Source organism: Mandrillus leucophaeus, unplaced genomic scaffold (genome assembly GCF_000951045.1).
Source record: "Mandrillus leucophaeus isolate KB7577 unplaced genomic scaffold, Mleu.le_1.0 Scaffold182, whole genome shotgun sequence".
Lineage (NCBI taxonomy): Eukaryota > Metazoa > Chordata > Mammalia > Primates > Cercopithecidae > Mandrillus > Mandrillus leucophaeus.
The window spans coordinates 529,976-555,157 of record NW_012101832.1 but is presented as its reverse complement, the minus strand read 5'-3'; the positions used below and the strand labels follow the sequence as shown (position 1 = coordinate 555,157).

Here is a 25,182-nt window from a genome sequence, read left to right as displayed (position 1 = left end):
AAAAAAAAAAAAAGAAAAATTCTGCCAAGTGATATACATGGATTATATAAGGAACCCTATTGCAATACATATCTGTACTACAACTCTATGGCATTACTAATTGGTCATAAATAAACTGGCTTTTTTAAAGAATATAAGTCAATAATTTGTCATGATTTTGTTTTTATCTTACTGAAATTTGAAAGTGCTTTTGAGGAAGTTTTTATTTGAACAATGCATTTCTTTAACATGTTATGCAGGGCCCTTCTAGCCCAATCCAGAGCTGTGCCATGGCAGAGACAAGAGAAGAGGAGACAGTGTCAGCAGAAGCCTCCGGGTTCTCAGACTTGAGTGACTCAGAATTCCTGGAGTTTCTGGACCTAGAAGATGCCCAAGAGTCAAATGCTTTAGTTAACATGCCTGGCCCATCTTCTGAATCCCTTGGGAAGGATGATAAACCCATAAGCTTACAAAACTGGAAAAGAGGATTGGATATCTTATCACCCATGGAGAGATTCCACCTTAAATATTTGTATGTCACTGACCTGGCTACTCAGAACTGGTGTGAACTGCAAACAGCATATGGGAAGGAGCTTCCTGGTTTTTTGGCACCTGAGAAGGCAGCTGTTTTGGACACTGGTGCCAGCATACACCTAGCTAGAGAACTAGAACTTCATGATCTTGTGACTGTCCCAGTCACCACTAAAGAAGATGCTTGGGCAATTAAGTTTCTGAACATACTTTTGATGATTCCTGCCCTGCAGTCAGAAGGGCACATCAGAGAGTTTCCCGTGTTTGGGGAAGTGGAGGGTGTACTTCTTGTTGGAGTGATCGATGAGCTGCACTATACAGCCAAGGGGGAACTGGAACTGGCGGAACTCAAGACACGCAGGCGCCCTATGCTCCCTCTGGAAGCTCAGAAAAAGAAAGACTGTTTTCAAGTCAGCCTATACAAATATATCTTTGATGCCATGGTACAAGGAAAAGTGACCCCTGCTAGCTTAATCCACCACACGAAGTTGTGTCCAGAAAAGCCACTGGGGCCATCAGTGCTGAGGCATGCCCGGAAAGGAGGCTTCTCTGTGAAATCTTTGGGTGACCTCATGGAACTGGTCTTCTTGTCTCTAACACTGTCAGACCTCCCAGTTATTGATATCTTGAAGATTGAATATATCCACCAAGAGACTGCCACGGTGCTGGGTACTGAGATTGTAGCCTTTGAAGAGAAGGAGGTGAGAGCCAAGGTGCAGCATTATATGGCCTACTGGATGGGCCACCGAGAGCCCCAGGGAGTCGATGTGGAGGAGGCTTGGAAGTGCCAGACATGTGCATATGCAGACATTTGTGAGTGGAGAAAGGGCAGTGGAGTACTCAGCTCTACACTGGGGCCCCAAGCCAAAAAAGCCAAATGAATAGAAGGTATGCTTTCAAGAATGTCGATCCTTCCTGCTCCTGCTGTACCTAAGCAAAAGAGGACCAGTCTCTGAGCTTGGCTTTTATGGACAGTGTTCTTATTTTGGTTCTTTTTTTATTTCCACAACCTCTAACCACATTCAGTCCAGGACCAAGGCTCAGGGATGAGTGGGAGAGATGGGTTATACTACTCTGGAGCTTCACTATGATTGCCTAAGAAGACAGATGCTCATCATGGCTGGAATGAAGGTATCCTTCAGTAAACATTGCTTTCTTAAGAAAATTCTTCAGTTTCTGATAAGTCATCCCTATTTTTATCTTGATTAAGGCTTTCTACAGGCCGGGCGCGGTGGCTCAAGCCTGTAATCCCAGCACTTTGGGGGGCCGAGACGGGTGGATCACGAGGTCAGGAGATCGAGACCATCCTGGCTAACACGGTGAAACCCCGTCTCTACTAAAAATACAAAAAATTAGCCGGGCGTGGTAACGGGCGCCTGTAGTCCCAGCTACTCGGGAGGCTGAGGCAGGAGAATGGCGTGAACCCGGGAGGCGGAGCTTGCAGTGAGCCGAGATCGTGCCACTGCACTCCAGCCTGGGCGACTGAGCGAGACTCCATCTCAAAAAAAAAAAAAAAAAAAAAAAGGCTTTCTACAGTTACATAATACAATGAAATGCTGTCTGGGACAGTTGAACTGATGGTTTTTTCATAATTGCAGTCCTTCAAAGATGGCCACCATACATAGTTGTATACATGTTATTCCAAGCCTTTAAATACATACATAAACATATTTTTGAATCAGAATGAACGGACCAAAACCTAAGCGTAATAAATATTCTCAAAGAGACAAGGAAAGATGAAGTAGAAACAGGAAGTCATAAAAAGTGAAAATATTAGATATGAAAAACATAATACATGGCTGGGTGCAGTGGCACACGCCTGTAATCCCAGCAGTTTGGGAAGCTGAGGTAGGTGGATCACCTGAGGTCAGGAGTTCAAGACCAGCCTGACCAATATGGTGAAAGCCCATCTCTACTAAAAATACAAAAATTAGCCGGGGGTGGTGGTGTGCACCTGTAGTCCCAGCTACTTGGGAGGCTGAGACAGGAGAATAGCTTGAACCGGGTAGGCAGAGGTTACAGTGAGCTGAGATCACACCGCTGCACTCCAGCCTGGGCAACAGAGTGAGACTCTGTCTTTAATAATAATAATATATGAATATTATTCATGTGATATAATAACATGTAACATTCACATATTACAGTCCAGCAGTAGCACTCCTGGGTATATGCTGTAAGAAACATACATGTACAATAGAAAATGTGAACACGAATATACTTTGTGGCAGTTTCACAATAGCAAAAGCCTAGAAGCTACCCAGGTGCCCATCATCAGAAGAGTGGATAATGTACAGTAGCCAAAACAAATGAGCTACAGTGACATAAAACAATATGCATGAATATTAGCAGCACAACATTAGGTGAAAAAAGTCCTAAAAATTACATACAGCACGATACCCTTTTTATAAGGTGAAAAATAACATTTAAAGGAAAGTGTAAAGGTAGTGGAGAGGAATCCCAATGCATCTTAGAAGGCAGTAGAGCTCTTAACTACAAACATCATCAAAGAAGCTGGAGGAAGGAATGATACAGATGTCACCTGGAAGATAAGGGCTTGTTTGTGGTGACACTACTGGAGAATTTGCAGAAGTCAGTGCATGGGGAGGGCAATTGGCAGGGGTAGAGTTTCTGTATTAACTGGAACGTTAAGAGCCAACAGAACATGGTGAATGTTGTTAGTATGATTCCATGCTATACATGAGCTGGTAAATCCTGGACATCTGTAGAAGATAAGGTAGGTTGTCTCTGGAGGCCCTTCTTATGGAAGGGCATACTCTTCTTATGGACCCTGAAATCTTATGATGACTTTTTACTGAGTGACTCTTATGGCCAGGCACTGTACTAAGCACATTGTAATTAAATCTGTATCCATTATCTCCAGCGAGGGAACTGAGGCCTAGAAGGGTTATATAATTTTCCTAGTTGGGTGTGGTAGCTCACACCTGTAATCTTGGTACTTTGGGAGCGCAAGGTATGAAGATCACTTGAGGACAGAAGTTAAAGACCAGCCTGGGCAACATAGCAAGACCCCATCTCAAAAAAAAAAAAAAATCTAGGCATGGTGGTGCATGCCTGTAGTCCTAGGTACTTGGTAGGCTGAGGCAGGAGGATCACTTGAACCCAAGAATTCAAGGTTACAGTGAGCTATGATCATGCTACTGCAAAAAAAAAAAAAAAAAAAAGGTTTCCAGGGTTCCACTGTTTGAAAGTGGTAGACTCCAGCCTAGCTATGTCTGACTGCAGTGCTTATGTTCTTAATCATTATGCTATAAAAGTTTTCTTGTTGAACCTCCTGGACTGTATGTTATTATAGGCCCTAGTAAGTTTAGAGTTAAATTGGGAGCATAGTAAGCTGTACCTTATGGGATAAACAGTATTAAGCTAATAGTCTTCAAGAAAAGAACTTGCTCAAGTTCTATAGCATCATCTTAGTTATACCAGAAGTTTTAAGAACAGGAAAAAGGGACGGGCGCAGTGGCTCGCCTGTAATCCCAGCACTTTGGGAGGCTGAGGTGGGCGAATCACCTGAGGTCAGGAGTTGAAGACCAGCCTGGCCAACATGGTGAAACCCCATCTCTACTAAAAATACAAAAATTAGCTGGGTGTGGTGGTGCACACCTGTAATCCAAGCTACTCAGGAGGCTGAGGCAGGAGAATCACTTGAACCCAGAAGGCAGAGGTTGCAGTGAGCCGAGATCACACCACTGTACTCCAGCCTGGGCAACAGAGTAAAACTGTCTCAAAAAGGAAAAAGAAAATTTGTTTTCAGATACTGACATTATTGAGAATTCAGTAATTCCTTGAGACTTGAAATCCTTATTTTAAGTTAACATCTTCTGGTTATAACATTAGGGTTTCTCATAAGTTGAGACATCGTTAGTTGGGACCACCCCAGGATCACTGCTTATGAAGGTTTGTGCCCCCTCAAATTAGTATGTTGAAATCCAAACCCTCAATATGGTAGTATTAAGAGGTGGGCCTTTTTGGGAGGTGATTAGGTAATGAGGGAACAGCCCTCATGAATGGGATTGGTGCCCTTATAAAAGAGTTCCGAGGGAACTCTTCAGTCTTTCCATGATGTGAGGACACAGTGAGAAGGTGCCCCCAAAAGTATGAGAAATACATTTTTGTTGTTTATAAGCCACTCAGCTTGTGGTGTTTTGTTGTAGCATCTCGAATGACTAAGACAATCACTGATGCCGTTTTCTATAACAAATACCTTCCTGTTTCAGCCTTCGCATGTCTAATAATGTCATCTCTCCCTTATGAATTCTGCCTAACATGTCTGAACTCCAAATTACAGCCCTGGTGGACGTTTGTTTAGTGAGTGGATAAAAGAGATGTCACAACAAAGCTATTTCTTGATTTTTAAAAAATTGTTTTCTGGGCCAGGAAATGAGTTGAATACCTTAATTGGGATTAGGATCAATTGTTTATAATAGAAATCACCAAAACAATAGTGGTTAAACAAAATAGAAGTGTATTTCTCACTTAAAAGAAGCCTAACTATAGTTAGTCCAGAACTGGTGTGGCACCCTATGATGTCAAGAGCCCAGATTCCTTCCCTCTTGTTTCTCCGACACAAACATGTATCTTCTTCGTAGTCCAAAATGGCTGGCCAAAATCCAGTCACCCATTACACATTCAGCATAAAGTTGGAATAGCAGAAGGCACCCCTTTAAGGACACTTTTAAAATGTGTACTACTACTTTCACTTAGAGCCCACTGGCCAAAATTTGGCCACCTCGTCATAGCTAACTGCAAGAAAGGTTGGGATGTGTAGTTTTTATTCTCAGCAAGCATATGCCCTGACCAAAACTAAATTCTATGACTGCAAGAAAGGGGAGAATGGAGAGAGGATTTGGAGAAAATGGCAGCATAGAAAGCACCAGAAATCTGTCTCCCAGCCTAGACAGCAGCTGCACTGGCAGAATCTATCTGATGTAACTATTTTGGAATCTGGAGTCTATTGAAATTTTGCAACTTCCAGGGGAAGATGATAAATTGTAGTTAATTTTGGTCGATTTCAACTCTTAGGACAGTAGTAACTACCAGTTCCTCACCCCTCAGTCCTATGGCTACAGCTGTGCACATATTTCTGGAGCAGTTTGCATACAGCTTTGAGTTTTTCCTCCTTCATTTTTCTTTTAACCCCTTTTGGGAGCAAGACATTGAAGACCAGGACATTCAAAAGCAACTGCATATATGGGGAAACTAGAAAATCACCATGTATGCTGAGGGGAGGTGCAGAATTAAAAAAGGCCTGAGTAGAAAAGTTTATATTTCATGCAGATTCTTGGGACAGACACAGCCTAAACAATGAAATAAAATAGAAACCCTGAGGAATGGGGAAAATCTGATATCCAGAGTTACCACATTAGATTAAAATGTCTAGTATTTGGCCGGGCATGGTGGCTCACTCCTGTAATCCCAGTGCTTTGGGAGGCCAAGGTGGGTGGGTTGCTTGAGGTCAGGAGTTCAAGACCAGCCTGGCCAACATGGCGAAACTGTGTCTCGACTAAAAATACAAAAATTAGTGGGGCATGGTGGTTCTGAGGTTTTGGGGCTCAGACTGGCTTCCTCGCTCCTCAGCTTGCAGATGGCCTATCTTAGGACTTTACCTTTTGATCGTCAGTACTCCTTAATAAACTCCCCTTCATATGTACCTCTATCCTATTCTGTCCCTCTGGAGAACCCTGACTAATACACTGGATGACAGCACATCTGTTTACAGCATGGATGACTGACTATTTTAAGCCCACTGTTGAGAACTGCTCAGAAAAAAAGATTCCTTTCAAACTTACTGCTCATTGATAGTATACCCGTTCATCCAAGAGTTCTGATGGAGATACATAAGGAGATTATTGTTTTCATGCCTTCTAACACAACATCCACTCTGCAGCCCATGGATCAAGGAGTCATTTTTAATTTCAAGTGTTGTTTAAGAAATATATTTCATAAGGCTGTAGCTGCCATAGATAGAGATTCCTCTGATGGATTTGGGCAAAGTAAATTGAAAACCTGAAAAGGAGTCGTCATTTTAGATGCCATTAAGAATGTTGATATTTTGTGACTTGCCTGTAATCCCAGCACTTTGGGAGGCCGAGGTGGGTGGATCACGAGGTCAGGAGATTGAGACCATCCTGGCTAACATGGTGAAACCCCGTCTCTACTAAAAATACAAAAAGTTAGCCAGGTGTGGTGGCGGGCTCCTGTAGTCCCAGCTAATTGGGAGGCTGAGGCAGGAGAATGGCGTGAACCCGGGAGGCGGGGCTTGCAGTGAGCCAAGATTGCGCCACTGCACTCCAACCTGGGCGACAGAGCGAGACTCTGTCTCAAGAAAAAAAAGTGTTACCTTATCTTCAATTTTTTGCAAAAGTTTAAGAAGTGGTATTGCTTCTTCTTTAAATGTTTGGTAGAATGAACTAAAAAACAACATTCTTAAAAAAGAGTGTTGAGATTTTAACCTCCAACCAAGACAACTAGAATTAGAAGTGGAGCCTGAAGATGTGACTGAATTGCTGTAGTCTCATGATAAAACTTGAACAGATAAGGAGTTGCTTCTTATGGATGAGCAAATAAAATGGTTTCTTGAGATGGAATCTGCTCCTGGTGAAGATGCTGTGAATATTGTTGAAATGGCAACAAAGGATTTACAATATTACATAAACTGAGTTGATAAAGCACTGGCAAGTTTTGAGAAGACCAACTCAAATTTTGAAAAAAGTTCTATGGGGGTAAAGTGCTATCAAATGGCACTGCGTATTGCATGCTACAGAGAAATCTTTTTTTTTTTTTTTTTTTGACACAGAGTTTCGCTCCTGTTGCCCAGGCTAGAGTGCAGTCACAGCTCACTTCATTGCAACCTCTGCATCCCCAGTTCTAGTGATTCTCCTGCCTCAGTCTCCTGAGCAGCTGGGATTACAGGCATGTGCACCACGCCCAGCTAATTTTGTATTTTTAGTAAAGATGGGGTTTCCTCATCATGGCCAGGCATGTCTCAAACTCCTGACCTCAGGTGATCCGCCCACCTCGGCCTCCCAAAGTGCTGAGATAACAGGCGTGAGCCACCGCGCCTGGCCTGAGAAATCTTTGTGAAGGGAAGAGTCAATCAATGGGACAATCTTCATTGTTGTCTTATTTTAAGAAATTGCAAGACTGAGCATAGTGGCTCATGCCTATAATCCCAGAACTTTGGGAGGCCAAGGTGGGAGGATCACTTGAGGCCAGTAGTTCACAACTAGCCTGGGAAACATCGTGAGACCCTGTCTGTACAAAAATTTAAAAATTAGATAGGTGTGGTGGTGGGCACTTCTAGTCCTAGCTACTAGGAAGGCTGAGGGGGAGGATTGCTTGAGCCCAGAAGTTTGAGGCTGTAGTGAGCAATGATTATGCCACTGCACTCTAGCACCTGGGTGACAGAGTGAGACCCGCCTTTAAAAAAAAAAAAATCAACAACAACTTAACTTTACAACTTAAGGAACTAGAAAAAGAAGAACGAGGCCAGGTGCAGTGGCTCAGGCCTGTAATCCTGCCACTTTGAGATTGTGAAGGTAGGAGCATCACTTGAAGCTAGTATTTCAAAACTCACCTGGGCAACCAAGCAAGACCCTGTCCCTACAAAAAATTCAAAAATTAACCAGGCATGGTGGTTTATGCCTATAGTCCCAGCTACTCAGGTGGCTGAGGCAGGAGGATCACTTGAGCCCAGGAGTTGCAGACAGTGAGCTATGATCATGCCACTGCACTCCACCTAATCAACAGAGTGAGATGCCATCTCTCAAATAAATACTCAACCCAAAGTTATCAGAAGGAAGGAAATAATGAAGATGAGAGCAGAGATAAACAAAATAATGAATAGAAAAACAATAGAGAAAATCAATGAAACAAAAAGTTGGTTCTTCAACCAAACACTTGCATAAGTGTATGCCAACAAATTGGATAAACTAAATGAAATGGACAAAATACTAGCAACATAAATATACTAAGACTAGGACTAAATCATGAAGAAAGGGAAAATCTGGATAGACCTATATGTCAAAGCCGTTTCATTGCACCTTGGTTACTTTCACAAGTCTGGTTAGATGGAACACACACAGAGCAAGTTAAATGCAGTGAATTTGTTACTTACAGTTAGACATCAAGAGACAACAGAAGCCTAGGATTCAGGACAAGCCATCTGAAAGACTCAGGAAAGCTACCCAGGGTGGGTGGAGGCCTGTGTGTCATGTCCCGTGTGCACTGTACCTGAGAGACCCCAGAAAGGTGCCCACCCCCTGGGTTTTATTTTTTATTTATTTTTGAGAGATGGTCTTTCTCTGTCTCCCAGGCTGGAGTCCAGTGGTGCGATCTCGGGTCACTGCAACCTCTGCCTCCTGGGTTCAAGTGATTCTCATGCCACAGCCTCCCGAGCACCTGGGATTACAAGCACCCGCCATGACACCTGGCTAATTTTTGTATTTTTAGTAGAGACGGGGTTTCACCGTGTTGGTCAGGCTGGTCTCGAACTCCTGACCTCAAGTGATCTGCCCACCTCGGCCTCCCAAAGTACTGGGATTACAGGCATGAGCCACTGTGCCTGGCTCCTCTGGGTTTTATACCATGGGAACTATGGGAACAACATGACAGAGTGGGCTAAAATGTTAAAGGGCATCGTGTTTCTGTGGAGGACAGGAAGAGAGCCTGGGCTCTTCCACCCATCTCCTTTATCTTGGAATGTTGCATTCCCAGTATATTCCACACTTTTTTTTTTTTTTTTTTTCCTGAGATGGCGTCTCACTCTGTCACCCAGGCTGGAGTACAATGGCACGATCTTACCTCACTGCAACCTCTGCCTCCTGGGTTCAAGTGATTCTCCCACCTCAGCCTCCTGAGTAGCTGGGATTATAGGCACCCGCCATGATGTCTGGCTAATTTTTGTATATTTGTAGACTTGGGGTTTCACTGTGTTGGCCAGGTTGGTCTTGAACTCCTGACCTCAGCTGATCCATCTGCCTCGGCCTTCCAAAGTGTTGGGATTACAGGTGTGAGCTACCTTGCCTTGCGGCTACACTTATTCTTAAGAAATAAGAATGAGTGAGAAAGAGGAGAGAACTAGGTTGCTCCAAGGCCACCCAGAGAATTGTCCTGTGCTATTAACTAATAATGAGATTGAGTCAGAAATCAAAAATCTTTGACAAAAGCCCAGGACTTGATGGCTTCACTAGTTAATTCTACCACACATTTAAAGAAGAAGCAATACCAGTTCTCAAACTTTTGCAAAAAATTGAAGACAAGGTAACACTTTTTTTTTTTTTTTTTTTTTGAGGCAGAGTCTTTGCTGTGTCGCCCAGGCTGGAGTACAGTGGTGGGATCTCGGCTCACTGCAAGCTCTGCCTCCCTGGTTCACGCCATTCTCCTGCCTCAGCTCCCCGAGTAGCTGGGACTACAGGTGCCCACCACCACGCCTGGCTAATTGTTTGTATTTTCAGTAGAGACGGGGTTTCACCGTGTTAGCCAGGATGGTTTTGATCTCCTGATCTCGTGTTCTGCCCACCTCGGCCTCCCAAAATGCTGGGATTACAGGTGTGAGCCACCATGCCCGGCCAAGATAAGGTAACACTTTCTGACTCATCCTATGAGGCCAGCCTTAACCCGACATCGAAGCCGGACAAAAACGCTACAGGAAAAGACAACAGACCAATATCTCTTAGGAATATTGATGCAAAAATCCTCAAAAACTACTAACAAACCAAATTCAGCAGCACATTAAAGGAATATGCACCATGATCAAGTGGGATTTATTCCTGGGATGCAAGAGTGGTTTAATATTGGAAAATCAATATTATATACCATATAACAAATGATAGGAGGAAAGTGTGCAATTATGTCAATTGATGCAGGAAAAAGCATTTGACAAAATTTAGCACCCTTCTATAATAAATAAAGCAGTCAACAAACTAGGAATAGGAATACAACAATTAGTAGCATTTCTATATATGAACAACAAACTAGCCAAAAAGGAAGTCAAGAAGGAAGTCCCATTTAAATTGCTACCAAAAATATGTAAATATTGAGGAATAAATTTGAGGAGGTGAAAGACATCATGAGGAAAACTACAAAATACTGATGAAATAAATTGAAGAGGATTCAAACGAATGGAAAGACATCACATGCTCTGGATCAGAATTAATATTGTAAAATGACCGTACTACTTAAGGCAATCTACAGATTCAGTGCTATCCCTATCAGAACATCAGTGACAACCTTCACAGAAATAGAAAAATGTCTTAAAATTTGTAGGGAGACACACAAGACCTCAAATAGCCAAAGCAATCCTGAGCAGAAAGAACAAAGCCAGAGGGATCACACTACCTAACTTCACAATATAGTAGAAAGCTGTAGTAACCAAAACAGCCTCGTACTGGCATAAAAACAGACACATAAATGAATGCAACAGAATAGAGAAACCGGGAATTAATCACATATCTACAGCCAACTAATTTTTGACAAACGTGCCAAGAACACTTTCTGGGGACAGAGCAGTCTCTTCAACAAATGCTGCTGAGAAAATGATATCAATATGTCGAAGAATGAAACTAGAGTCTCATCTTTCACCCTATAAAAAAATCAACTCAAAATGGATTAAAGACCTAAATATAGGACCTGAAACTATAAAACTACCAGAAGAGAAAAAGTAGAGGAAATGTTTCAGAATATTTGGGAAATATTTGAGAATATTTCCCTAGACCAAATATTTCAGAATATTTGGTCTAGGGAAATATTTTATGAATAAGACCTCAGAAGCACAGACAACAAAAGCAAAAACTAAACAAATGGTATTATATCAAACTAAAAAGCTTCTGCACAGCAAAGGAAACAATGGAATGAAAAGACAACCTGCAGAATGGGATAAAATATTTGCAAACTATTCATTCAACAAAGTATTCATATCCAGCGTATACAAGGAACTCAAATGTCTCAACAGCAAAAAAAAAAAATGAACAATGCAATTAAAAGTGGGAAAAAGATCTGGGTATTTCTCAAAAGAAGACATACAAATGACCAAAAAATATATGAAAAATGTTGGACATCACTTAATCAAGGGAAATGCAGATCAAAACTGCAATGAAGTATCATCTCACCTCAGGATAGCTATTATCAAAAAGAAAAAAATAAGAAATGCCCGTGAGGATGTGGACAAAACGGAACTCTTACACTGTTGGTGGGAATGCAAATTAGTACAGACACTGCGGAGAACACTATGGAGGTTCCTTTAAGAACTACAAATAGAATTATATGATCCAGCAATCTCACTGGGGCACTTATCCAAATAAAAGGAAATAAGCATATCAAAGATATATCTGCATCCCCATATTTGTTGCATCACTATTCACAATAGCCAAGATATGGAATCAATCTAGGTGTCTAACAACGAAGAATGGATGAAGAAAATGTGGCATATATGCACAATGGAATACTATTTAGCCAGAAAAAAAGAATAAAATCGGCCGGGCGCGGTAGCTCATGCCTGTAATCCCAGCACTTTGGGAGACCGAGGTGGGTGGATCACAAGGTCGAGATCGAGACCATTGAGACCAACATGGTGAAACCCCATCTCTACTAAAAATACAAAAATTAGCTGGGCGTGGTGGCACACACCTGTAGTCCCAGCTACTCAGGAGACTGAGGCAGGAGAATCGCTTGAACCTGTGAGGCGGAGGTTGCAGTGAGCCGAGATCACACCACTGCACTCCAGCCTGGTGGCAGAATGAGACTCCCTCTCAAAAAAATCAAGTCAAATCGAATCAAATCCTGTCATTCTCAGCAACACTTATGTAACTGGGGGACATTATGTTATGTGAAATAAGCCAAGAAAAGAAGGTTAAACAATGCATGTTCTCACATGCAGAAGCTTTAAAAAGTTGATCTTATAGAAGTAAAAGGGAGAAAAGAGGATACTAAAGGGTAGGAAGAATTTGGGGAAGGAGGGAATAGGAAGATATTTGTTAAAGGATAGAAAATTAAAGCTAGATAGCAGGAATAGATTATCGTGTTCTATACCACTGTAGGATGACTATAGTTAACAATAATATAGTTTCAGATAGCTAGAAGGAGGGTATTGAATATTCCCAACACAGAGATGATAAATATTTGAGGTGATGTATGTGTTACACTGATTCAAATCCAGGCGGTCTATCTCTGCAGCCCACACTGTTAGCCACTAGTATGTCAGAAATTCATAACTTCAAAGTCAATGTCTAACTAACCCAGGAGCAGTGCACACCACCAGATGCCTGATCAAGGTCTTGAAATACCATCTCCCATTAAAAAGAGCCAGGTTCCTTGGAGAAATGGCTGATTTAAGGTCTGGGTCAGGAAATGAACAAGAGAAACCTGAAGCACCTTGTCATATAGATAACAAGCTATTGAAGACTAGTAGGATCATTCCAAAAGAAGACTCTCAAGAGCCAACTTAAAGAGGCTCCCAATGGCCAAAGATGTGACAATTTGAGTATCAGTAGGGATAACAACAGCAATAGATTGAAGCACATCAAACATGTTTATGAGTTCATAATGATGCTCAAAAATTGGTCATATTTAGAAGATAATTGGGAATTGTTAAATGGAAGACTGGTAAATAAATTCTTTTTTCCTGACATTCCTATGTGAACTGTATACCTGAATGACTACATAGTACATGATGTGAAGCTCCTCTTTATAGAAATAATCCAGCTGCTAAATGACAAAGGAATGATAGAGTGTCCCTTTTCTACAACCTCTAATGTTGTGGTGTGATCATAGCTGACTGCAGCCTCAAACTCTTGGCCTCAAGGAATCCTCCCTCTTCTTCAGCCTCCCAAAGTGCTGTAGTTACAGGCATGAGCCACTGTGCCCAGCATTTGTACTTAATTTTTTAAAACTCTAAAAGAAATTACATTTATGAGAAAATTGATAATTTGAGCAATGACTCAATGTTTGATGATGTTAAGGAAATGTTGTTAATATTTTAGATGTGTTAATAATATGGTTTTTTTTAAAGTCTTTATTTTTATTGATGAAATTATATGTTCTGGGATTTTGCTTCAAAATACTATGCAATGGGGTTGGGGATAGAGAGGAAACAGAATTGGCCCTGAGTTGATAATTATTGGAGTTGGGGGATGGATAGATACATGGAAGTTCATCACTATTCTTTCTACTATTGTGTAGTTTAGAATTACCATAATGAAATGTGTTTTGTAAAATTAAATGCCTAATTTTGGGGTTGCACAAAATACATACTGTTTCTAATAAAAATGTCTTGCGTGTCCATGTGAAGAGATCACCAAACAGGCTTTGTGTGAGCAACATGGCTGTTTATTTCACCTGGGTGCAGGCGGGCTGAGTCCGAAAAGAGAGTCAGCAAAGGGTGGTGGGATTATCATTAGTTCTTACAGGTTTTGGGATAGGCAGTGGAGTTAAGAGCAATGTTTTGGGGGCAGGGGGCGGATCTCCCAAAGTACATTCTCAAGGGTGGTGAGAATTACAAAGAACCTTCTTAAGGGTGGGGGAGACTATAAAGAACCTTCCTAAGGGTGGCGGAGAGTATAAAGTACATTGATCAGTTAGGTTGGGGCAGAAATAAATCACAATGGTGGAATGTCATCAGTTAAGGCTATTTTCACTTTTTCTGTGGATCTTCAGTTGCTTCAGGCCATCTGGATGTTTACGTGCAGGTCACTGGGGATATGATGGCTTAGCTTGGGCTCAGAGGCCTGACAAAAAATACAGAAGTAATTTGGTCCAAAATACTTTAGATATTAAGATGTAATAAATTTATTCCACTACCCATGTCTTTAATGTATGTCCTTTCTGTTGAGAGAGGAGACGAGAGGAGAGGACAGGAGAAGAGGGGGAGGGGAGGGGAAGGAAGACACACACACACACACACACACATTGAGAGAGAGAGAGAGAGAGATGTGTTTATGGCATAGAAAATGCCAGTAAAGTCAATGGGTACTAATACCAAGCTGGCTCTTAATGGTGCCAGGCAATAGTACTACATTTCCTTAATCTACACACTTGCTCATATTCATAAATAACACTTTATCGAATCTCAGATGCCATTGATTATAAGTTGTATTATTTTATGTACTAATAAAAAACAATGCTCCTGATTAAACTATGGAATGCCATCACTTGTAAGATAGCAATTTCACAGATGTTAAAATATGAAAAAACCATGTATCAAAATAATCATAATACAGTATTCATCTTTTCTGTCAAGCCTACAATACTTTCCCCCATCTTCATTTCAGCTTCCTATTTCACTGGGAAAATAGAAGCACTCAGAACAGGGCATCCTCTTTCTTCTACCACCATATTTGTCCACCTGTTTGCATCTGTACTTATAAACTCTGCCTCCCCTTCTATTTCAATGGAGATAAATTATCCATACTCTTACTTAGATTGATCCCTGTGATTGTGTACTGTATTCCATCCCTTCTCTCCTCAAGGACTTTCCTCCATGTAACTAGCCTGTCTATCCTGAATTGTGTATTTCCCACTTCTACTGAATCTTTCATTTTATTAATTAATTTATTTATTTGAGACAGAGTCTCGCTCTGTCGCCCAGGCTGGAGTGCAGTGGTGTGATCTTGGCTCACTGCAACCTCTGTGTCCCGGGTTCAAGTGATTCTCCCGCCTCAACCTCCCACGTAGCTGGGATTACAGGCGTCTGCCACCATGCCCGGCTAATATTTTTATTTTTAGTAGAGATGGGTTTTCACCATGTTGGCCAAGCTGGTCTCTAACTCCTGACCTCAAGTGATCTGCCCACCTCAGTCTCCCAAAGTGCTGGGATTACAGGCATGAGCCACCGCACCCAGCCTAGATCCTTTTAATTAGTACATAAGTTTACTATAATTTCTTTATTTTATTTATTATTTTATTTTATATTTTTTGAGACAGAGACTAGCTCTGTCGCCCATGCTGCAGTCCAGTGGTGGGATCATGGCTCACTGCAGTCTCCACTATCTGGGCTCAAGCGATCCTCCCATCTCAGCCTCTCAAGTAGTTGGGTCTTCAGGCAGGTGCCATGCCAGGCTAATTTTTTATTTTTTGTAGAGATGAGGGTCTCACTATGTTGCCTAGGCAGTGTTGAACTCCTGGGCTCAAACAATCCTCCCACCTTGGCATCCTGAAGTGTTAGGATTACAGGCATAAGCCACCACACCCAGCCCCATCTTTAAAAAAAAAAAAAAAAAAAATTAGAATATGTGGAAAAAGGCAACAACAACAAAATATTACTGGATCCAAAATCCCTATCCCATGATAGCCTTATTTTTCTGCTCACCTTAAAAAAAAACTTCTTACAAGTATTACCTGTATTTGCTTTCTCCATTTCCTCTCCTCCCATCCTTTCCTCCAACTCCTATCAAATTTTCCTCAGACTTTATCAAACTTCCACCACTGCCAAAATGGCGTTTCTACATCACTAGTGACCATTGCTACAGTGGTCCATTCTTAGTTCTCATTTTACTTGACCTATGAGCAACATTTGAGACAGTGGGTCACTCCCTTCTTCTTGAAACACTTCCTTCCCTTGGTTTTGCAGATCTAAACTCTCTTACTTTTCCATCTACTTCATCTACTTCATGGATTATTCCTTCTCAGTCTTATTTGTTGGATCCTCTTCACCTCTCTGACTTAACCTGGTGCATTGCTAGAAGAAACCCTACTGAGTAAGAGCAAATTTTTTTTAGCATACTGCTGATTTTACTTTCCAGTATTTAAAGATGCTGTGTATCTTTTTAAAAGAAAACGATTTAAAAAGCGCGGGTCTCAGGTTAGCAATACAGATACCAACTCAGAAACTCCGCACCACCTCCCAAGAAGCAGCAGCGTCTGACGCCTTCCGGAAACGGGCTCCACTGGCCTTATGGGAAATGTGGTCTCCGACGGATGGCCTATACCCGGGAGGAGCCCAGGAACTCTAGGTGGACAGTTACTTCCGCACACGCGCAGTAGGACGGTAGCCGGTATTCAATCTTCAAATCAGCGCCGCGAGAAGTGCTGGCGGTGGCTGCGCCCCAGTCTGTGGACAACGCTGTTGACTGATCCCAGGCTTGGAGCCGGAGCTGCGAGCGAGGCAGTGAAAGGGTGGCAGGTATGGCTTTGCTGGACTCGGAGGACGTAAGAGAAAGGCGGGGACTGGCTTCTAGGTTTACCCTACCGGAGATAAAACTTTACAGTCTCCAAGTGCAGTGACTTCAGGTTTGGATATGTGGGTCCTGTTCAACTCGAGTAACTGAGAGAAAGCAAGAGTTAGGCTCCGACTGGCATTGGGTAGATGCCCAGGGATCTGGTGGAACTGGGAGAGGCTCAATTTGCATTCCCGCTCTTGTAGGTCAAGGTCACTGTGTAGGAGTCTGTTCATCTAACTGTACCTTTCCTGGTTCCAAAAACATAGTTGGCCCGACCGGAGCCTGCCACAATTTTAAGCCATTTCAAGGGATCCGGTGGAAACTGTAAGCCATTTCAAGGGATCCAGGAAGAAAGCATTCTTGAGAAACTGCTGTGCATTCGAAGGGTATTCTCAGCAATCATTTGAAGTAAATGCTATTACCATTTTGCATGTGAATTAACTGAAGCTGAAAGGTGAAATTACTTGCCTGGACTCACACAGCTTAGTAAGTGGAAGAACTGAGATTCAAACTCAGATACATTTTCTCCAGATTTCATTCTTTTTTTCACAGTATAGCATTCCTGCATAAAACAGAGTTGGGTTTATTCTCCTGAAATATTTGAGCAATGAATGCTGAGTAAATTTCGATTTGTGGTCATTTTGTAGAGTCTCTTGGTGTAGGTGCAGATCTTCCAGTGCAGACTGTGTAAATGAAGGTGGGAGTTCTGGGTTTGCCCATTGTACCCTTTCTAGAGCCCCAGCAGTCTAAGCTCATAGGAGATGGGAAGTTCCTACAGAGAGAAACATTTGGAGTTTAAACTGAAGGATCCAGCTAAAAAAAAAAAAAAAAAAAAAAAAAAAAAAAAAAAAAAAAAAAAAAATGTTCCTGGGTCCCTGAATCCAGCCTTCTCAAGAAAGCCCAACCTAATTTGCAATCTCTTATCCCAGCTTCAGAGTAGAAACCAGAGAATCACAGGAAGGAATAATTTTCAGACTTATGGAGCTTCAGAGGCCAAGCTTTTAAGTTAGTTTTTCAACTCATTCATTATTTCTTCAGGATAAATTTCTGGGAGAAAAAAAAAAATAACCGTTTCAAGAGGAACCACTTGGTGTTAGATCAGTAGGACAGAAACATATAACATCCTTATCTAAGCTCCATATATTCCTAACAATCACAAGTAGAGATCTGTGCTCATGGAACATGGACTTTTCTGTCTTGCTAGAAATGTCTTTCTCCCACACTAGGTGGCATTTTCTGAGGCTGCAGTGTGGGTACTTATGGTCTGATAGAGCGGGGTTCTACTTTGCATGCAGTCCTGGTGTCTCAGGTCTTTCTATTCTCTTCCCCATTTCTACTTTCATAGATTTCTGTGTAAGAGCTGCAGAAAATGATCAACTTCCAGGTAAGGTATCCATCTATTCATCCAGTTGTTTAAATCTCTCAAAAGTCCAGATGATAAAAAGGAAATGTATGGTCAGGAAAAATGTAAACCGAATAAAAGATCAAGTCTAAAAGGAAATTTAGAAGATTGGTAAGTTGATATCCAAGTCATAGGGTTTGCAGATGGTTGGAACAAATTTGAGCTGGAAATATGTACTCGGTCTTCCTGGAAATCATAGTAAATGGATAACCAGCCAGTTAAAAAGTATTGGCATTGTCTGTGAAGATAAAGCAAAATTATTCTCCTTATAACTAAAGTTTTTCCTGACACATTTCTTTGAAGAAAATATTTTCTGATGAGTTTTCATATAGATAACATTAGAAATAACATTCACAGCAGCAGCCTGCGATAAATACAGCATCAGGTTTCCTATGACTGTCTTAAGAGTATTCCCTAGAGTAAGAACATAGTGCCAAGCAGCACTAAATGAACTCAATTTATAAGTTCAGGCATGTAGCCTTTTTAATGCCCACCTGGATCCATAAGTAAATCTTATACCTTTTCCAGTCTCTAGTTATCTTGAGCATTTACTCTTCTACATGAATTTTAAGGTCATCAAAATAACAAATATTGTCAAGGTTCATAAAGCAGTATGTTAGGTATTCTTTTTTCTTTTTTTCTTTTTTTTTGAGACAGAGTTTGGCTCTGTTGCCCAGGCTGGAGTACAGTGGCATGATCTCAGCTCACTAAAGCCTCCACCTCCCAGGTTCAAGCAATTCTCCTGCCTCAGCCTCCCAAGTACCTTGGATTACAGGCATGTGCCACCATGCCCGGCTAATTTTTGTGTTTTTAGTAGAGACAGGGTTTCATCTTGTTGACCAGGCTGGTCTCGAACTCCTGACCTCAAGTGATCCTCCTGCCTTGGCCTTCCAAAGTGCTGGTGGGATTACAGGTGTAAACCACTGCGCCCAGTCAGATATTTTTATTATGGTTGCATTAAACTTAATAGGTTAATTTGGAGAGAATTCATGACTTTTCAATGAGTCCTATTCAGGTTTTCTTACAACCTGACTTTCTTACAACCTGGCTCACTGGAACCTCCATCTCCTGAGTTCAAGTGATTCTCCTGCCTCAGCCTCCTGAGTAGCTGGGGTTATAGCTGGGGTTACAGGCGCCCGCCACCATGCCCGGCTAATTTTTGTATTTTTAGTAGAGACAGAGTTTCACCGTGTTGGTCAGGCTGGTCTCGAACTCCTGACTTCAGGTGATCCACCCATCTCAGCCTCCCAAAGTGCTGGGATTATAGGCATGAGCCACCACACCTGGCCCTTTTATTATAATTTTACAGGTTTTATGAGTTTCTTATTGTAATTCTTGTACATTTCTTATATTTATTCTTACATATGGTTTTAGTTGCTATTGAGAATGGGGTAGGCCTTTTTTTCATTATCTCTTCTAGTTTGCTATTTTGATAAATAGAAAAATATGGACTTCTCTTGGCTGGGCATGGTGGTTCATGCCTATATTCCCAGCACTTTGGGAGGCTAAGGTGGGAGGATTGCTTTGAGGCCAGGAGTTCCAGACCAGCCTGGTCAATATAGAAGACTCCATCTCTAGGAAAAAAAAAAATTAATTAGCAGGCCATAATGGCACACACCTGTGGTTCCAGCTACCAGGGAGGCTAGGGCAGGAGGATCAGTTGAGCCTAGAAGATCCAGGCTACAGCTAGCTATGATCACACCCCTGCACTCTAGCCTGGGTGACAGAGCGACACTCTGTCTCTGAAGAAAATAAAAAGATGGATTTCTCTACGTTGAATTTATATCCAACCAATATACAGAACTCTTGTTAGATCTAAGAGTTCTTTAGTTGATCCCTCTATTTCTTAGGTAGACAATCATACATTCCAAATGGAGTTTTGTCTCTTCTTGCCCAGTATTTATACCTTCCGCCATATTTTGCTTGTCTCATTGCAATGGCCAGGACTTCTAGTCGCTGCAGTTTTGAATGAACAGCCATCCTGTGGTATCCATGGGAGACTGTTTCCAGAACTCCTGCAGATCCCCGAATCTGAACATACTGAAGTCCCACAGTACAGTTGGCCCCTGTGGAACTCAAGGATAGGAAAAGTTGGCCATCCATATTCATGGGTTTTGCATGGCAAGAATACTGTATTTTTTTATTATTATTATTATACTTTAAGTTCTAGGGTACATGTGCACAACGTGCAGGTTTGTTACATATGTATACGTGTGCCATGTTGGTGTGCTGCACCCATTAACTCGTCATTTACGTTAGGTATATCTCCTAATGCTCTCCCTCACCCCGGAATAACTGTTTTTTTTTTTTAATCTGCATGTGGTTGTAGATGCAGAACCTGCCAACCAAGGGCCAACTGTATTCATTGCAAAAAAAAATCTGAGTATAAGTGGACCCAGGCAGGTCAAACCTGTGTTGTTCAGGGGTTACCTGTAATTGCTAGCCAGAAGTCTTTTTTGTCCTAACTTTAATGGGGGTGCTCCCAGTGTTTCACCGTTTCCTCTTGTATTCTGGTAGATAGTAGTTTATTTTGTTTTTAATCAAGTTAAGGATTTTTAACTTGCGAAGATTATTTTAATAACTAGGAACTTTTGGCTTCATGCCCTTTTTTTAAATAGCTGTCAATAATATAATATATCTTGCCACCCTTAATGTACCAGTTTAGATAATTTTTAGTGCATTTCCCAATGCTGAACTAGCTGTGCATTCCTGGAATAAACCCTTCCTAGTGCTAACTTTTTCATAAAGGGTGAAATAGTGAATATTTTAGATTTGAAGGCCATACAGCCTCTGTGGCAACTACTCAACTCTGTCCTTGAAGCTGAAGTAAATGAATGGGTGTGACTACGTTTCAGTAACATTGTTTACAAAAACAGGAGGCCAGTCCATGGGTTACAGTTTCCTAATTCCTGCTGACAATGGTCTTAACTATCTCTTTTGTGGTAGATATGTAACTACTTGTCTCTAATTTCAGTGCTTTTAACATTTATCCATTAAACATGATTTTGGCATTATGGTTAGAAGGACGTATTTTATCATGTAAAACTATCCATGTGTTCCTATTTTATTATGCTTACATGCATCTGGCATGTAAACCTTACAATCTCAGTAACATCTTATGGCACTTACGTTTACTTTATTGATTCTAATAGAGTGTAAGATTCCTGAGAGGAGTAATAATTTTATTTCTTTTGATATCTCCAGTATAGGGTTGGTGGAGCCTCATTAAATATTTTATGAGTGAACAAATAAGAATATATAAGTGATATTTTTAAATAGCTTTATTGAAATATAATTATCATACCACAAAAGTGACCTGATTAAAGTATATACAGTCAGCCAGGTGCAGTGGTTCATGCCTGTAATCCCATCACTTTGGGAGGCCAAGGTGGGTGGATCACTTGGGGTCAGGAGTTAGAGACTAGCCTGGCCAACATGGTGAAACTCCCATCTCTACTGAAAGTACAAAAAAAATTATCCAAGTGTGGTGCTGCACGCCTGTAGTCCCAGCTACTCGGGAGTCTGAGGCATGAGAATCGCTTGAACCTGAGAGGCAGAGGCTACCGTGAGTGAGCAGAGATCACACTACTGCACTCCAGCCTGGGCAACAGAGCAAGATTCTGTCTCAAAAAAAAAATAACAATTGTATACAATTCAGTGGTTTTTTTAGTGTATTCACACAGTTGTACAGATGTCACCACTATCTAGTTTCAGAACATTTTCATCACCCCAAAAGCAACTCCATACCCTAATTAGCAGTCACTACTCATTCCTCCCTTTCCCTAGCACTAATCGACTTACTGTTTCTATGGCTTTTCTCATCTGAACATTTCATACAAATGGAACCATGAAATACGTAATCTTTCATGACTGGCTTCTTACACCCAATACAATAGTTTCCTCTTTTTCTTTTTTATTTATTTAGTTTTTTTGAGGCAGGGTCTCACTCTGTTGTAGCTTCAACCTGCCAGCCTCAAACAGTTGTCCCATCTCAGTCTCTCAGATAGCTGGGACTATAGGTCCATATGCTACCATACCCAGCTAATTTTTTATTTTTGTAGAGACTGAGTCTTGCTATGTTGCCCAGGCTGGTCTCAAACTCCTGGGCTCAAGTGATCTGCCCACCTTAGCCTCCCAAAGTGCTGGGATTACAGGTGGGCGGCATGGCACCCAGCCCCATACAGTATTTTCAAGGTTCATCCATGTTGTAGATGTACCAGTGCTTGATTTCTTTTTTATTGCCAAATAATATTCCATCATATGGATATACCACATGTTCTTTATCCATTTATCAGTTCATGGACACCAGATTATTCCACTTTTTTGACTATGGATAACTTTACTATGAACATTTGTCTGTGGGCTTTTGTGTGGACAAATGTCTTGAATTCTCGCGGGTATATACCTAGGAGGGGATTGCTGGGTTATATGGTTACTCTGTTTAACACTTGGAGGAGGCTGAGTGCAGTGGCTCTTGCCTGTAATCCCAGCACTTTGGGAGACTGAGGTGGGTGGATCACTTGAGGTCAGAAGTTCAAGAGCAGCCTGGTCAATGTGGTAGAACCCCATTTTTACTAAAAATACAAAAATCAGTGATGTATGCCTATAATCCCAGTTACTCAGGAGGCTGAGGCAGGAGAATTACTTGAACCCAGGAGGCGCCACTGCACTCCAGCCTGAGCGACAGAGTGAGACTCCATCTCAAAAAAAAAAAAAAAAACACTTGGAGGAACTGCTAAACTGTTGTGGTTACTACACAGGCTGGGTATGGTAGCTCATGCCTGTAATCCCAGCACTTTGGGAGGCTGAAGCAGGAGGATCACTTCAAGCCAGGAGTACAAGAGCAGTCTGGGCAATGTAGTGAGACTCCCTCTCTAAATTTTTTTTTTTTTTTTGAGATGGGGTCTCACTCTGTTGCCCAGGCTGGAGTGCAGTGGCGCAACCTTGGCTCACTGCAACCTCTGCCTCTTAGGTCAAGCGATTCTCCTGCTTCAGCCTCCTGAGTAGCTGAGACTACATGCACATGCCACCATACCTGGCTACTTTTTTGTATTTTTAGTAGAGACGGGGTTTCACCGTGTTAGCCAGGATAGTCTTGATCTCCTGACTTCATGATCCACCTGCCTCGGCCTCCCAAAGTATTGGGATTACAGGCGTGAGCCACCGCACTTGGCCCCAAAAAATATTTTTTTAATTGCCTGGGTGTGGTGGCACGTGCCTGTAGTCCCAGTTACTTCAGAGGCTGAGGTAGAAGGATCACTTGAGTCCAGGAGTTGGGTGCTGCAGTGACCCCTGATTACACCACTCCACTCCACTCCAAGCTGGGTGACAGAGCAAGACCCTATATCAAATAAAAGAAAAGAAAAAAGAAAAAACGTAGTTGCTGCACCATTTTGCAATCCCAGTGTACAAGAGTTGAGTAATGTACAAGAGTTTCGGTTTCTCCACATCCTTGCCACCACAGGTCATTGTCTGCCTTTGATTTTAACTGTCCTCATAGAAGTGAAGTGCTATCTCATTATGGTTTTGGTTTGCATTTCACTAATGACTAATCACTAATGATGTTGAGCATCTTTTTTCTTTTTCTTTTTTTTTCTTTCTTGCTTCAGTTTCAGACCCTAATGTTAAGCATCTTTTCATGGGCTTATTTACTATACACATACCAACACAGATACATACATACATATATCTATATCTATCTATAGATAGATAGATATATCTTTGGAGAGATGTCTCTTTAAATCCTTTGCCCATTTTTAAATTGTGTTGTCTTTTTATTGTTGTTTTTTTCTCCCCTCCCCCTATTGTTGAATTTTAAGAGTTATTTATATATTCTAGATACAAGCCTCTTATCACATACATGATTTGCGAATATTTTCTCCCATTCTGTGGATTTTCTTTTCACATTCTTGGCAGTGTCCTATGGAGCACAGTAGTTTTCATTTTGATGAATTCCTATTTATTTTTATTGTCACTTCCACTTTTTCTGTCATATTTCACAAACCACTGCCTAATCCAAGGTCACAAAAAACTTTTTTTCTATTTTCTTCTAACTGTTTGATAGCTTTGTTTCTTTCTTTTAGCTCTCTGGTCCATTTTAGTTCATTTTCTTATATGATGTGAAATGGGTGGGGAGTCCAGTGTCATACTTTTGCATGTGGATGTCTAGTGGTCTCAGTACCAGTTGTTGAAAAGATTTTTCTTTCCCCTGTTGAACTGTTCTGGCACCAGTTGGATATGTTTAATAAGATTTTTGTTACTATCACAAAGCATATTTCTGAATCAAGCATGTAATCATTATATCTCATTTTCTGCAAACTCAACAGTGAACATGATATGATATTAAGGAGCTGCCCTGATTCTCTTGCAAGTTCGCTAACGATGCACACTTTAGTTTGAAGATGAATGTGCTGTTACAGGAATCAGTGACATTCCAGGATGTGGCTGTGGATTTCACCGCAGAGGAGTGGCAGCTGCTTGATTGTACTGAGAGAACCTTGTATTGGGATGTGATGTTGGAGAACTATAGAAACCTCATCTCAGTGGGTAAGGACAATAAGTGATAACTTTTCAGTGTAACTTAGTATATACTAATAGTGCTCATCTTTTAAGATGTGTGAACGCTTGCCAATTGTGATGGCTCATACTTATAATCCCAGCACTTTGGGAGGCAGGAGAATTGCTTGAGCCCAGGATTTCAAGACCAGCCTGAGCAACATTGTGAAACTGTCTCAACAAAATTTAGCTAGGTGTGGTGGCATGTGCCTGTCGTCCCAGCTACTTGGGAGGCTGAGGTGGAAGGATCGCTTGAGCCTAGACGTACCACTGCATTCCAGCCTGGGTGACAGACTGAGACCCTATCTCAAAAAAAAGACTTATGAAAGCTGTGAGCATTCTCAGGCATTAATCAGCTGGGCCCTAAATTTTAGTTGTCAAAGATTCTGAGTCCCCTTTGAGCTTCACATAGTCTGCTTATGCTTCTACTTCCCAGATGGAGGAGAAGGGTCTGTTCTGGTTTTTTTTGTTGTTGTTGTTATTTTGTTTTTTTGTTTGAGACGCAGTCTCGCTCTGTCACCCAGACTGGAGTGCAGTGGCAGGATCTCG

At 41.5% G+C, this 25,182-nt stretch overlaps 2 protein-coding genes across 4 annotated transcripts in view; both read left to right on the top strand.

Annotated features, from left to right (window-relative positions):
- Positions 1–16,431, top strand: part of EXO5 (exonuclease 5) — a 21,940-nt gene extending 5,509 nt beyond the window's left edge. For 2 of the 3 annotated variants that reach the window (XM_011977633.1, XM_011977634.1), the window contains exons 2-3: positions 240–1,720; positions 2,036–2,088. In XM_011977633.1, coding sequence (XP_011833023.1) covers positions 270–1,391 — 1,122 coding nt within the window. In that variant the 5' untranslated portion in view covers positions 240–269 and the 3' untranslated portion in view covers positions 1,392–1,720; positions 2,036–2,088. Of the gene's footprint in view, positions 1–239; positions 1,721–2,035; positions 2,089–16,087 lie in introns of those variants that run through there. The other variant, XR_001005803.1, reaches the window with a different exon arrangement.
- A 9-nt stretch (positions 16,432–16,440) lies between these two features.
- The window catches only part of ZNF684 (zinc finger protein 684), a 14,291-nt gene continuing 5,549 nt past the window's right edge, over positions 16,441–25,182 (top strand). Inside the window, exons 1-3 of the mRNA XM_011977694.1 lie at positions 16,441–16,639; positions 18,022–18,060; positions 24,498–24,637. Of these exons, the coding sequence (XP_011833084.1) occupies positions 18,046–18,060; positions 24,498–24,637 (155 nt within the window). The 5' untranslated portion in view covers positions 16,441–16,639; positions 18,022–18,045. The remainder of the gene's footprint in view (positions 16,640–18,021; positions 18,061–24,497; positions 24,638–25,182) is intronic.